Raw genomic sequence first — 15,777 nt, 5'->3', positions numbered from 1 at the left:
GCAGTGATGGCGAACCTTTTTCCCCTTGGATGCCAAAAGCACGTGTGCACTATCGTGCATGCGCATGTGGCCACACTCATAATTTAATTACCCCGCGCATGCACGCAGAGCTTTTTTGGAGCTTGGGGAGGCCGAAAACTGTCTCCCTTCCCCCCCAAGGCCCTCCAGAGGCTGGAAATGGCCTCTTTCCCAACTTCTGGTGGACCCGGTGGGCCCATTTTTTTCCCTCCCCAGGCTCCAGAGGCTTTCCTGGAGCCTGGGGAGAGCGAAAACAGCCTCCCCCAACCCACTTGCTCCGGAGGCTGAAAATGCCCTTCCAAAGCATGTACTTACCTGGTATCGCATGGAGACTCCTGGGAAGCCAAGGGCAGTGTGAGCGGGCCAGGAACTGAGCTAGGGAAATGGCTTGCGTGCCCGCTGATATGACTCTAGGTGCCACCTGTGGCATGCATGCCATAGGTTTGCCATCACGGTTCTAGAATCTCAACATCTATGGCGACCAAAACTGGATGCAGTACAATAGTTGATCAATTTAACAGAACAGCATCTTCAGATTTCAAGAAACAGCAGCGCATCTTCAGACTTCTCTATCAACTTATTAAAATTGGATTTTAGAATATATTTCATTATATACTTAGATTTTCAAATGGTTTTTGACAAAACTCCTTACCAAAAGCACCTAACCTATTAATATTCATAGGAGAAGATAGATTTTCATACCAGTTAAAATACAAGAAGCATAGATCCACAACTAATAAATACTGGTATATATGGTAATGTTTGAGATATTAAATAATTTAGGTTATTTAAAAATTACTAAATTACTATATGGCAAATGAAATATGTTAAGCAAGTTGTACTCTGAGCCAGAAATTCCACCTTCTTAAAACCAACTTGTACTATAGTTGGTACACTATTAACGTCTGGGAGATGGGCTTGGAGACCAGATATTACCACAAGAGCCAGTGGGATATCAAAATTGCTGGAGTTTTAATGATTAAGTGAAAGGTGAGGGATTTAATGACCAAACCAGTGTCCACATTTTTCCCATACTTTGAGGAGAACTTTCTGTGTTTGACATTAAGAGTCTTGTACAACACAGAAAGTATTCCTTTGATTTAAAATGATGTAGAGCAATATACCATAATTCATCAATAGATCAAGTAGGATCACATGAAGAATGGTTACAGGAACTGGCATGGCTAGTCTAATGACGAGAAGGACCGGGGGAGACATGATAGCAGTGTTCCAATATTTGAGGGGGCTGGTATTTTCCAAGGCACCCGAAGGCCAGACAAGGAATAATGGATGAAAACTGATCAAAGAGCAATTCAATCCAGAAATAATGAGAAATCTTCTGACAATGAGAACAATCAGAGAGAATCCAGTTGCACAAACATATATTAAAGACTAAAAGGCCCACTAGATGCAGAGGAACAATTGTATTAAATGCCAAACTGAGGTGGAACCATTATAGGCCTGAAGTAACAGAGCTCAAGTCCTAGCCGCATTTTCCCTCCCTCCCGCTTATGCCAAAAAGAATGAAGACAGGGCTATTTTCTAATATTCTTTTGTTTTCCCAGCTTTAAATCATATTTTGCTAAGAGTAATATTCTTTCTCCAAGATAATTTCTGTAGGTGAGCTTCTGGAAAATCAGTGAGGTCCCACAAGAATAGAAGAGCGCAAATATACCTAAATTTTAAAAAAGAAAGGAGGAGGATAAGGAAATTTACAGATTTGCAGCTCCTCCATACTGGGCAATTTTTTTGAGCGTATAGTGAACTTTTATCTATGAACTTTTACGTAAGAATGCAACAATTAAGAAGAGCCACCACCATGGGTCTGTCACAAATATGTCAAGTCACCTAAGTAACATAACCTTTATCTCTTCCTTTGAGAGAGAATTGCAATTTTAATAGATTTGAGAATGCCACTGGCATTGATAGCAAAATATGCTAACTAAACAATAAAGAAGAAAGAAGTGGGGGGGAAAAGAAGAGAGTCCACACTTATCTGGTCAAGAACTGCTGGAGCTTCTTTGACTACATCCACTGGGCAATAGACTGAATTGAAAAACTGGCTAGAGCAAGCACCAGAGGGTATGGCCAAAGAAATTCAATTCAGTCCTTGGGCAGAAGGCAGAATTTAACCCATGCTTGGACTCTCCAAGCAGCGCTCAGGAGAATGCATTGACATACTGGAGAATATTTTAACCTCAGCAAAGCATTCAACAAAATATTTTATGTCTTAATAAAATTAATTAAAATTAACAAAATGATAAAATATAAGCTAGGTGATAAATCTATTAGATGGCTTCAAAACTGACTGAACATTCACATCCAGAAAATAATGACATATGGCTCTACAACAGATTACAGAGTAGCACTGAATGAAGTGTCCTAGAGAGTGCATTTTTATTAATGACTTGGATTGAGAATATGATTATCGAATGTGCAGATGACATAAAAATTGGAGAAGTAGCTAATTCTTCAAAATAAAAAGCAAAGATTTAAAAAGATATACACAAGTTCATACAAAAACAACCACAGTGAAATTTAAGGTATGAAATGTAAAGTTCTGCATCTGGGGAGAAAAGCAGGAGTCATCATTAGAGGTAGTCCTTGATTCATGACTCATTCTTTAACTGAAAAGCACTTCTAGCTGTTGTAAAATGTCACACATACATCGTGATCACATGCCATAATTTGCAAAGTTTTTTCCAGTTTCCAGCAAAAAATACCCATTTAGGGGAAATAGATTAGGACTTACAACTTACACGTCTATGATTCACTTAACGACCACTGTAAAAATGATTGTTAAAGGGGGTTGATCATGTGGGTGCCTCAATGTACAACTGACACAGTTTACAACCAAACTTCTGGTCCTATTGTGACCATAAGTTGAAGGCTACCAGACAGTATAAGAGGAATTTGCCTCAGCTGTAGTGGTAGCAATCATGAAAAGAATCAGAAACTGAACTTGCCCCAATAATATGATGCTAAAAAGACAAATTCTGTTTTGAATACATTAACAGGAACTTGAACCACTCAATACTACTTCTGTTAGGCCTCATTTGGGATATTGTGTCCAGTTTTCTACAGGCCTTCTCTCAGCATTCTTACCTGACAGAAATACTCAACATTAACACCAAAACAATCTATAAATGAAATGTGGCCCCTTTAGAAAAATCTTTCTTTCCAACTCTCATATGGAATAAACCTTTTCTACAGTGTGCATAATACATTCCTACCATTTCAACCTGTAACTGTTTTCAATTAAAAATCTAAACATCGTAATGTGTCCTTATATATACAAGTTTATTCTGCATCATATACTTGCTTGCTACTCAAAATAAAGATAGCATAAAGTAAGCTTATGTAAGTATTACTATACTTATATTAATATACTGATATTAATATCTTCAATTACTCTATTCCTAATATAGAATTTGTCTTTTTCACAGCAGCCAGACATTGGATAAACATATTCCAGGCATCCTGCAGAAACCCAACATCCTTCCCTTGGACCATCAGAGTTAAATTCAAATCCCATCAACATCTATGTTAAGTTAGGAGATTTTGTTTGAATAAATTCACTTAGACAACTTGTAAAATCTAAATCTCTTTATCACTTCTTTTAGCAGCACCTACTAAAGATTTGAAGAGTCACAAAAGGCTCTGGAAAAAAAATAGGAAAATGAAAATAATATACATTTATATACTTCCACTCACCAACTCCAGATTTGTTGATTAATTTTCATAACTTTCCATGAATATGTTCTGCTAGAAAGTGTTAAAATCAGCATAACTAGATCTTCTGAGCTTACCTAAAAGATTTCATCACTAAATAAAATTCTGCTAAGTAGTTCAATCAAAGTACTTAATTCATTCTGCCCATTTTCCTATCATGGGGTCTTTCATTTGAGCAATTAATATTACTCTGTTATCATAAAAGAAATATTTCATGATAATGAGTAATGAATGCAATATAATTTCAAGAATATCAAACATACTTTCTATGAGAGGGAATCCTGAAGTAACATTTTTACAACAGAGTTAATATAGAGATTCAACAGTCTTTTAAGTTCAATAGTCTTCATTTGACAGATGAATTCTTCAGCTGACATAATTATACCTGCCACCAACACAATTATTAGCTCTTTAAATATATAATGTTCAACCTAAATCAATGAAGTCCTGGCAGGTAGTCAATAATTCAAGTTAACATTCTAGAATTAAAAGGTAAAATCTTCTATCAAATCTGCATACCTGTACAAATTACTCATTGAGTAAATCATAGTCCTAGTGTAAAAATTGTCAAGTACTTCTGATATGTACTTAGTTTATTAATAAATGATTTTTCTCCATAGTGAGGGAGGAGGAGTATCCAGAGTGGGTTGACCTTGTCCTCTCATGATTGGATGAGTCAGATAAGCTCTTTGGGCAACGCCCCCTAGCCAGCAGGACTTCCCAATATATTTGACTCAACCACTCAATGGAAAGGATGCACCACTCTGGACCTCCAGTAATTTACAAAAGATTAAGGAAAATAAACTTGGACCCGACGAATCCTGCCTCCCTACAACGCACACAGCCTCCTCCTGCAAGGACTGGACTGCCACAAGCCCCCTGGGGCGGCACGCTGCCCTGGCCACTGAGTGAGACGGAGTCACTCAGGGAGGACCCTTGCCGGGCAAGCAGGAGGACGGGGCACATGCCTCCTAGAGGCAGCCCTTGCCGCAGAGGCTTCTCAGGAGCAAAAGCGCTCCTCCGCTCCCCTCAGGGGTTGAGCCATGAGGGTTGTTAAAATGCCCTGGAAAGCCTGCGCTGGCAGCTATCACCAGTGGACAAGGTGAGAGCCGGAAAGGCTCAGAAAGAGCTGTGGGAGGCAGGGGGAGGCGAGAGCGGCAGCGGCAGCCACATGGCAAGCCTGCAAAGGCAAAAGCCATTTCCATGTGCTCCAGCAAAGAGGAGCCTTTTGAATTTGGAGCCGGGGGCCATCTTGAAACCACGTGGTCCAAGATGGCAGCCCCCAGCAGCTCAGAGGAGGCCGGCAGGAGCCCAGCTCTCAGCCCTCCAGCAACACCACCACCGGAGGCTCTGGGGAGCCCTTAAAAAGGTGAGAAACCATCGCAGAGGCATTAGCCAAGGGTGGGGGAGGCAGCAAAGGGCCAAAAGGAGGCTTATCAAGGAGGTTAAAGAGGCAGGCGGTGGATCAATCCCCCCCCTCCAAGCCTACCTCCTAGATGAATCACAGAGGCAGCTGCCACAAGGCTTGCAGGAAGAACCCCCCCCCCAACCTGAGAACTCCTCCCCCCAGGGGAGGATCCCCTTCGGCTTGTCCTTCGGTGTTTCAGCAATCTTGCCTAACGATGTATGCAAGACAGTTTCTGTCCCTTTTCTGACTGCTAAGTAACAGGAGAAGGCTTCCCCCTTAAGAACACTCTCCTTTAAGTAAGAGAAAGAGAGGGGGCAAGAGGGCTTAGTAGCACAAGCTGTCTTTTTTGTGGCTAATGCTTGCTTCCCCCTTAAGAACACTGTCCTTTAAGTAGGCGAGAAGGCCCTCAGAAGGAGGCTGACCAGCAAAAGCTGTGGTTTTTGTGGCTAATTCTTGAGGGCGGGGCTATGGTATTTGCCCCGCAGAGCCATTTGGGAAGAAGGGGGAGGAGAGGCACCACGTGGCCCAAGCCAGCAGCCCCCTGCAGCCTGGGAAAAACATAAGCAGAGGGGGGAGGAATTATCAGCCCGGCTGCTAAAGGCTGCAGCCCCCAGGGAGGGACAGAAGAACCTCCAATCAGGTTAGAGATTACCCCTGAAGGCCTTCCAAGGGTGGGGGTGACTAAGCAAAGAGCAAAATGCAATACAATACAATACTATGCAATACAATAGCACATCAGAGCCGACTGGCTCAGCCGGACCGAGGTGGACAATTTGGAGCGGAAGCTGCAGCCAGCAATCTTCGAGGAGCTGGCGGAGTGCTTCGGATGCCCGGAGGTCGACTTATTTGTCACGCCCCTAAATGCTCAGCTCCCGAGGTTCTTCTCCAGGTACCAGACACAGGAGGCAGAAGGGGTGGACACTCTGCGAAGCCCCTGGCCCAGGGGTCATCGGTATGCCTTTCCGCCCTTACCCCTGATCCCCAGGTTCATATGGAAAACCCTTCGGGAGGGGGCGGAAGGGGTTCTGTTGGCGCCTCACTGGCCCTGGAGGCCGTGGTTGCAGATCTCCAGTCACTTTCACTGGAGAGGCCCTGGGGAATACCCCAGGAGAGGATATCCCTCAACCAGGGGTCACTAGAGCAACCAGACCCTCAATGGCTCCAGCTGACTGCTTGGCTCTTGAGCGGAGCATCCTGGGGAAAGTCCTATTACCTCCCAGGGTGATGCAGACTATCCAGACTGCCCGCACACCTTCCACAGAGCATATCTATGGCTCCATGTGGCGGGCCTTTGCCTCATGGTGTAACTCCCTTGTGTACAATCCTACCCAGGCCTCAGTGCCTCAGATTCTGGACTTCCTCCAGGCAGGCCGGGACAGAGGGTTAGCTTCTAACACGATTAGGAGACAGGTTTCAGCCATCTCGTCAGTTCTCCTGCGTGGCAGGAGCCAGAGCTTGACTCACCATCCTATGGTCAGGCAATTCCTCAAGAGGGCTTCCAACCCCAAACCGCACACGGTGTTCAGATACCCTTCCTGGGACTTACACAGGGTAGGGGACGCTCCAACGGGCGCTTCTTTTGAGACTTTATGAACAGTTTCCCTTAAGTTCCTGACTCTTACGGTGGCCTTTCTGGTGGCCATCACCTCCGCCAGGTGAATATACGAACTGAAAGCCCTGTCCACCAGGGAGGATCTCTGCGTCTTCCACCAAGACAGGGTGGGGTTACGACTGGATCCGTCCTTCATCCCCAGGGTGGGCCCCTGCTTCCATCGAGCCCAGGAACTGATTTGCCCAACTTCTGTCCAGACCCTTCTCACCCGTTGGAGAAGTGGAACACTCTGGGCGTAAGGAGGACTCTGTGGATTCACCGCAGGAGAACCAGGCCAAACAGGAAATCCGAAGCTTTGTTTGTCTCCTTCCAACCAGGTCCTGGGTAATGAGGTGACTTCCACCACAATAGGCAGGTGGTTGCGAACCTGCATTGCCACTGCATACCAATCGCAGGGCTTACAGACACCAATCATATCATAGCCCACTCCACGCGGAGCGCAGCCACATCCACGGCTTGGGTCACGCAGATATCCCTGGCCGAAATCTGCAGGGCAGCCATGTGGGCTTTCCCCTCTCCCTTTGCTAGGAACTATAAACTGGACTCTTTTGCCTTGGCAGAAGCCTCTTTGGCCTCAGGGCGTTGCAGGCGGTTCACAGGGCGGGGCCAACGCCTCAACTGGCATGAGTGGGGGACATGGGGCCTCAGGGGTCTCCCTCCCTAGGGACGTGCAGGCTTTGGTACGTCCCACTCTGGATACTCCTCTCCCCTCACTATGGAAAAAGGGCACTCCCCCCTCACTATGGTACTTACCTGATACGCCAATTCTCATAGTGGGGGGAGGAATATCCAGTCCCTCCCTGACTATGTTTGTACGACTAAGTGTTATGTTCATTGTTTTATGAAGTTATATAAATATTGATGTCGAAGACGATAAAGCTAAGAACTGAATTAAGAGTCTGGAGTGAATGGTGCAACGAGTCGGATGGAGCTCTTCGTCAAATATGGGGAAGTCCTGCTGGCCAGGGGGCGTTGCCCAAAGAGCTTATCTGACTCATCCAATCATGAGAGGACAAGGTCAACCCACTCTTGGATACTCCTCCCCCACTATGAGAATAGGCGTATCAGGTAAGTACCAACGCCCTTTTTCCAAATTTGTGCTGAAGACCTGAAATTTTTTGATGCCCTAAATTTGCAAATCTCAATGAGTAAACATTTTCCCATACATTAAGAAATTAAACCAAATTAATGTAGTAATACGTAGACTGAATTATAAATGAGTATATAATTTAATTTTTAATCATGAATACAGAGTCCCCCTTAATATGAACAGTCATATAGAACTACATTTCTCAGCAACTGTTACCACAACCTAGTTAGGTAGGTTATATGTTTTGAATACTAAAGAAATGATCAACAGTATTACTAAATATTTATTCACCCTTGTGCAATGTAATGGTGGTATTAAGAAATCAGAAACATTCTCTTATCCCAACAATTTAATAAATAGATTTGAGTAATTATAAAAAGTATGTAACTCAGAACTTATATTATCTATGTGTGATGTACAATTATATATGCATAATTGCATCTTAAGTAGGTAACTCATAGAATTCCTAAGTAATTTTTACAGTTAATTTTAAGTCTAGCACTCAAGGTTTTTCAAGCTTATTTTGTCCATGATCAAATATCCCATTAATTATAAAATAGTTTTATATTTTAATTTGTTAGAAAGGAATCTAAGGTACTCAAACATCTTGTACGATTGGAGAGGAAAACAAGCCTTTTTAAATAAATAAATATTCTATGAAGTCTAGAATACCTCTTATGAAAAATGTGACATGTTTTTCTAACAATTACAAAACAAATCAATGTTCTTTATTACCCAGTTGTACAAGGACTGGACACATACTTCCCCTTTTAAATCATGAAATTTCCTGATCACCACTACTTCCACTTTAAAAACGATTCTGTTCATCGGATGGTTAGTTTGTTTTAGATCAAATTTGAATTATTTGTTATTAATAAAAAATAATTAATAAAAATAATCCACTTCCTCAAAAAACTGTTGGCATTGCAATAATATTTGGAAAGTGTACTCAATCATAAAACAAGCATCTTGTATACAGAAGGTTACATATTAAATTCCTAGTATCTGTAACAATCCATAAATTATTTATAATAATTAGGTTGTAATAGTTTAGAATATTGCTTAGCCATTATAAATCTTTGAAGCAAGACTTTTCTAATTATTACCACCCTCTCTTCTCTTATATAATTTCTCTAGTCTCAATCACCATTTGATCAGTCAAACTGAATTTTTTTTGATCCAACATAAGGAAAGTCGGCTCCATTACTTTGTAAGCATTTTAGTTTTGGTAGATTTATGTAAAATTCAAGGGTCACATGGAATTTTATGCTGAAACCTTAAACGATACTTAATATTCAAATACAATATTGTTTCATTTAAAAAAAGGCATAAAAACCAATCAAAACTGATAGAAATCAGATATTTTAAAGGAAGAACGCTGGCTGCAGTGTTTTAGTAAAGCAATGCAAAAGGTAACACAAAAGGTATTTTCAAAGCGAAGCACCCTCCTCAAAATATTAAAATAATGAGTTGGTCCTAACAGAAATGTTTTCTAAACATATGTGTGCACATAGAGAAAACTAGAAAAAGCTTACAAAACAATAGGATTTTCAGAGGATCTGGTTCCTTTATCTTAGGACATACTATATAGCACTAGGAAAGGACAATATATCCTTTACCCCTCTTCTCCAATATCTGAAGTTTTTAAAAAAGTAGACAAGTTGATTGTGCTTGAGTTTGAGTAAAGACCCAACCTCTCTCTATCAACAAGGTATGTCCATAAGTCCAACATAAACCAATTCTGCCATACAAAGTCATGATTATCAGGCTACTTTCACTACTGTGAGATACATATTAAAAAAAAGTTCTGCTTCACTCTAGCGAAACGATGATGCATCATCTTTGTTCAATTACAATCTATACCTTGCTCTTTGTAAATGAACTAAATAACCAGATGGAAAAGAAAATGTGAGCAGCTGTTGAACAAAACGAAGATAGGTTCAAATAACCGAAACAAAATGTTCTAATACCTATTTGCCATATTTACAAAATATAACATGTAGTGAGAACTATACTTTTCCATAGGCTAAAATGTCTGACAGTAAAATTGTTCCTAGAATAGAAAATAAACAAATATTCACCATAGTTTTATATTTTTCACACATTTCCCTCTCTCATTAAGCTACAAAACTATTAAAGATTAAATGTTTCAAAAATAGTCAGATGTTATGATGAAGCAGTAATTTACAAATCCTGTGCTTCCTGCTAAAATAGCAGCTATTTAACAAGCAGAGGTGAGCCTGAAATATTCCTGCATCATAGGTATATTCCTGTCAAGCTTAAAGAACAGCATATCTGTATACATACATATAAATATTCAAATTTACTAACACAATAGTAAATGCATATTCAGATAGACTTTGTATAACCATTGTTTCATAATACTCAAAAGGGCTACAAAGCCTTACCTTTTAGCAGAGGCAGTGGAGTTAACTCAATAGGCTTGCCCTGAGACCGAAACTGGGAGGAGCTTTGCGACCTCTTCTGCCTAGCTTTTCTGACGGACTTCCGAGAAAATCCGTCTACTTTATCCACTGATGGAGGAGTGGTTGGTGCTGAGGACATATCCCTACTGAAAAAAACAGACATTATTTCTAAATAAATATGAAGGAAAAAATCCTAATCTGTCTATGTTTTATTCTCTCATTCAGATCACAGTATCAACTAATAGTCAACTACTGTGTATAGTTTAGTGTAAACTTCCACAAACTGCACAACTTCCAGTTGTTTGAAATTTTATCACGAATTCTCCAGCCAACTTGGCCAATGCTGACAGCACAAGGTAACCTCAATATATTTGAGGAAGAGTATCTTTAATATACTGCGCATATATTTAAGCCCCAATCCAGTTCTGATTACCCTATCTTGAAAGCAACTGAGTAGATCTATCCAACAACTTGAACGTTTCCATGTTGTCTGGCTTCACAAGTATTTCAGTTTCCTGTGCCATGAATTTATTTTATTACCATTGTATTTTCCTTCTTCTGAGATACTCTTCAAAATTTTCCTGCATCTATTACATTCATCTGCCCCTAACAGGCAGAGAAAACAAGTCTATAATATCTTAATAGCAATAGCACTTCGGTAATACACACACACACACACATATAAATAATACATTTTTTCTACAATTATTATACTTGGGCAAAAGTATGTGTCTTTCAGACATCACAATTGAAAAATTCCACATTCAAGGACATCTATCCAATAACAGTTTATGCAAAAGTTAGACAGTTTATATATCTGCTATTATGCTACTTTTATCTTTGCTTCAAAGAAAATGGGGGGAAATGGTGGATGATACATAACTTAATTGTCTATTTAAACTTAAACCCTTTTCATCATTACATAGCCTTCCCATCAGATAATGATTTTCAATCAGAGGTATGCTGTTGGAACCTAGAAGCTGTCTAGGTTAGCTATATGGATCAAGTCCCTGAACCCACCTTACCCATTACTTGTGCTCCCTGCACATCATGGACTGTCCCTCTCACAGCTAATTCAGATCTGGGGGGAACTTGTAGACCAGATTTCTACTTTTGTTTTTCACATCTTATCTCTATGAACATTATCAGTCAAGTAGCTGCTTCCTTCCTAAACCTGGCATGTGGCCTCTGGTCACCTTTCTCAGTGAGTCAAACATACTACTCTGCATTGGTTAAGCAAAATGTAGAGAATAGCCTGGTAAGAGGAAACTATAAATGCAGAAGTAGCATTCCAATAAGCACAAGATTTCTTTTCAAACTCATAACTTCATAGCATTTCCATGCTATGATCCTTTTCTCACCTTGCATGTTTTAGGGGTTTTCTCCTCTACTATTTTCAGTCCATTCATGCCAAAGCATCTATTTATATAGCAAATACATGGAGGCTGAGGAGATTCTTAGAGTATCTTGGCATTCAGACAAGTTTAGCTCAACCTTGCTCATGTTATAAGAGAAAGACTTTGTGTGCTACCACCTTATAATGAAGACAATAATGCTAAAGATGGAAAAGTAAATATAGTAAAAGACTGTCCAAATAAAAATAAAAATGTTTTATTATCTTTAAATATATAAAAAGGTCCTCCAAAGGAAAAAAAGTGGTCTCTTGTTTATTTGATGGAGATGTAGATCTGAGAGAATATATTAAATATATAATATCAAGCTTTTAAAGCAAGGCTTATGCCCAAAACAGATTTTCAAGTGATACTAAGCATAATAGTAAAATTACATATTATTTTAAAAAACTCACTAAATCACTACAGATTCATTTATTTCTTTAGTAAATTTAATTAGGTCAATAAGACCACACAATGAGACATCTACACAATCTTTTTAAGACAAAGGGTATTATTACCATGATGAAATACTTCTGAACACTAATTTGAATTTATCCCAACCAACTGGAAATTTAATATCTGGCATGACAATATAGCTATAAAATATAAGTGGGATAAACCACAATTTTGTACATAAGAGCTATTTTTCTACTACAAAGATCACATCAACTGATGCTCAGTGGGAAAAGCAGATTTATCAAAATAAATTGCTACTTGATATTATTATTCTAGTCTAAGTATACTTGGGGGCAAAGGTTTGTAGAACCTTTGGATTTAATGGCTGGAATTGTGCTGTCCATGTTACCAGTATTTGGTGGGGATTTCTGATTCCCAGTGGAAACAAAGTAATACTTTTGTTATTTGAAGAACATTTCTCAGTATGCATAAGGTGCTGGGTTCATGCAACTAAAAATACTGATAGCAATGTTACTCTTGCAGAAAGCCTACATATAAATTGTTTATATTATGTTAAAATTGATAACTATTATACTAATCAAGTATCACTATATTTTCATACTAGGCTATGCAACTTGGTGAAACAATGCAATGGTGATCATGAGAATCTTAGGTTCTGAATATATTAAGGATGGTTTATATTTGCATTGCTCATAACTCTTAGACTACATTATCTCCATCCCTCCAGAAATATTTCCACAGGTCCACAAAAAGAGAACCACTCACCATATTAACTGACAAGTCCTCAAGCAGATCAGTTCAGCTGCAGGATCATTGTGTCAACAAGAAGCAACACTTCTCAGCTATAAATTTAGAAACAGTTCTTCTCTCCTGATTTATAAATTATTAAACCTTACTCTAAGTTAGCCATCCTTAGCAATAGGGATAAACGAAATTGTGGAGGGTTTACCCCCCACCCCTTCATATCTTCTAAAATAGGACCTCATTCTTTAAAAATGGGAATAACAAATTATTCTTGAAACAACTGCCATTTATTAAGGTGAACCGCAGCATTTATCCCCACCACCGGCACCACCGAGACAGTGCAGAGATGAGAGAGATTATTTTTAAAGGTGATGGAAAGAGGATGATTACTATAAAGCAACTGATTTATCACAGACGTCAGAGATTGGGAGAAGGGAAAATTAGGAAACGAGGTTGGAAAAAATATATATACCAAGGACATTAAAAGGGAAGGGACCCTTTGAAGACCTCAATCCCGAAGTGCAATCGGCTGCTCGCTTATTGCCTATGCTGGATGACCCCCAAGAAGGAAGAGATCAAGTCCTAAAAGATCTCGCGTGCTGGCAGGGTTTGTTACAGGAAACCCTAAGCCGCTCTCCTTCCACCGGCTCCCTTTTCTCCGCCCCCTCTCTAATAATGTTCCCCCCATTTCTCCCCGTCGGCAGGCGGGTCTTTCGGCTTCCCCGGCCTGGTAAGCAAGTTACCTTGATCCCTCCTGGTAGAGAATCCGGAGACAAGAAAAGGAGAGAAAAGGACGAGGTCGATCCCTGGTTGAAGCGAAGGCGGCGAGCCTAGTCGGCGCGTGTCTCTCCCTCCCTCTCTCTTTCTGCGGTGCGCTCCCTGCCGCAGCAGCAGCAGCCGCAGCCTGGTAGGCCTCGTCGGCCTCCCCAGCGCAAAGCGACGTTAGCGGCGGAGTCAGGATCGGAGGCGGCGGTAGCAGCAACAGCAGCAGCTTCCACTCGGTCCCATGCAACGCTTCGGGCCGGTGCCTCTCCCGCCTTCCTCCTCCTCCTCCTGACGAGCCGACCGCCGCTTGCCAGGCCTCCTCCTCCTCCTCCTTCTCCGCGGCTGCTTCTCTCACATTCCCGGCGAGTCGGCCTGGGGAAAGGAGGGGCGCCAAGCGAGCGCGGCCCGAGCTGCCTGCGGGGTGCGAGGAGGAGGAGGAGGAGGAGGGGAGGAAGAAGAAGAAGAAGGCTCGGCGAAAGCTAACGAGAGGCGGCGTTCTGTTGGCGGCTGCGGCCTTCCTCTTCTGTTCCTGGGACTGCGGGCGTTTCTGCAGCTCTCGCTGGTTTCTATTGTCAGTCAGTCAGTCACTGAGCTCCGGCCATGGCCCGCTCACTCGCGCCCTCTCCCGCTCTCTCTCGCTCGCTCGCTCTCCGTGGAGCGCGCACCTTCGCTCGCTCGCGCTCACGCCGTCACCCAAACCAGCCGTTCACTCACAGCCCAACATGCTACCCTCACCGCTCCGCCTCGCGCACACGCCCACGGGCCAGGGGAGGAGGAGGAGGAGGCGGAGCCGTTAAGGCTGCGCGCGACGCTCCTGTCATTGAAGTACGACGCGCGGCCTCATTGGGCAAGAAAAATCACTCAAACAGGACTTCCTCGCGCCGCTCCCGCAGTTGTTGTTGGGTAGGCCCTCGGGGTGGTCGTGTTGACGGGGATATGGGGGGACGGGGGATGGGGGGACGGGAAGAGTCACGCCGAGAGGAGGAAGAGCTCCCTGTGGTAAAGTGTACAAGGCGATTAAAGGACGCTCGCTGCAAAACTTGAACGGCTCTCCGGCTGACGGACTTGCGGAGAAAGGTCCGGTTTTTCCCCTGGAATTGCCATGGGAATCTCTTTACCCGGATGCGGAGGCACGAGAGGAGCTCCGGCAACAAGAGTTCCGCGCGCCGCCCGCCTCAGTGAATGGTCAGTTTCCACCGGTCTTCACATTATGAAATTACCTTTTTTTTCTAGAGCAAAAAGCTTTGCTAAGTTTGGATTCTTCTCCTCTTCCCTCCCTCCCAAAAAAAACTGTTATAAGAAAATTGACTGAAGCGAACCGAGAACTTCCTGGGGGGTTGCGTGTTTTGTAGGGTACCACAATCGCTTCTCTGCGCCAAGGACCAGCTTCTTCTGTGTGGTTCTTTTCAAACAGGAAATGTGTTGCCGCCTGTCGTCTATTATCTTTTGAAAGTGGAAGATTTAATGCAGGTAATGTTGCCTTGAAATTCAGAAGCCCTGAATTTGGCATGGAGTTGATAAGAATTTGATCCCTGAATTTGAGAGAGACCTTTGTGATGTGGCTTCTTCACCTAACCAAAAATTCGAATGGCCAAGTAATCCAGGCAAAGCAAAAAGCACTTATTAAAGGGGGTTAAAAGTTTTTACTGGGTACTTATAGAAACAAATGGTATCCATAGTCACTGTATGTGGTACCTCAGAAAACAAGTGATCAAACAATAAAACTGATCAGAATTGAACAATAGAAAACATTGCTTCTAGTGATGTTCCACTAGTGGTAAATTGGGGAGTTATATTACTTTCTTATTATATCTTCCTTAAAACTTGCAAGTGTATTCAAGGACTTTAACAATATGCTGTATAGAAGTAGTCCTCAACTTAGAACTGTTTTCTTAATGATGGTCTCAGAAAGGGTGCTTTGTGGCCTGTAAAGCACTTCAGATTGTTTGAAAACAGCGCATCACCACTCACATGATCACAATCTGGGTGCTTGGCAACCTATTCACACTTTCTAAATCAAAGTAGGGATAGAGCTGAAATCCTTTGGCAGGAAGCTTTTTCAACCAGCCCCCAGAGATGAATGAGACCAGAAATCCAAGCAAATTTTTAAATTCCTGAACAGAGAGGGAGTGCAATAAGGTAAGAAGTGCTGGTTGCGTGAGGGATGAGGA

At 42.0% G+C, this 15,777-nt stretch overlaps 1 protein-coding gene and 1 long non-coding RNA gene across 3 annotated transcripts in view; one reads left to right on the top strand and one right to left on the bottom strand.

The window, feature by feature from the left end:
* Nucleotides 1-14,186, bottom strand: part of PPP2R5E (protein phosphatase 2 regulatory subunit B'epsilon) — a 68,766-nt gene extending 54,580 nt beyond the window's left edge. For both annotated transcript variants that reach the window (XM_032235559.1, XM_032235569.1), the window contains exons 1-2: nucleotides 13,585-14,186; nucleotides 10,269-10,432 (exon numbers count right to left, since the gene is read on the bottom strand). In XM_032235559.1, coding sequence (XP_032091450.1) covers nucleotides 10,269-10,425 — 157 coding nt within the window. In that variant the 5' untranslated portion in view covers nucleotides 10,426-10,432; nucleotides 13,585-14,186. The remainder of the gene's footprint in view (nucleotides 1-10,268; nucleotides 10,433-13,584) is intronic.
* On the top strand, nucleotides 14,087-15,338 carry LOC116521000. Its single transcript, XR_004256872.1, has 2 exons — nucleotides 14,087-14,791; nucleotides 14,840-15,338. It is a non-coding gene; the product is annotated as an uncharacterized LOC116521000 (long non-coding RNA).
* The last annotated feature ends 439 nt before the right edge of the window (nucleotides 15,339-15,777 follow it).

This window comes from Thamnophis elegans, chromosome 1 (genome assembly GCF_009769535.1).
Source record: "Thamnophis elegans isolate rThaEle1 chromosome 1, rThaEle1.pri, whole genome shotgun sequence".
NCBI classification, from domain to species: domain Eukaryota; kingdom Metazoa; phylum Chordata; class Lepidosauria; order Squamata; family Colubridae; genus Thamnophis; species Thamnophis elegans.
The sequence above is the reverse complement of the archived record's forward strand: the minus strand, read 5'-3'. Positions and strand labels throughout refer to the sequence as shown.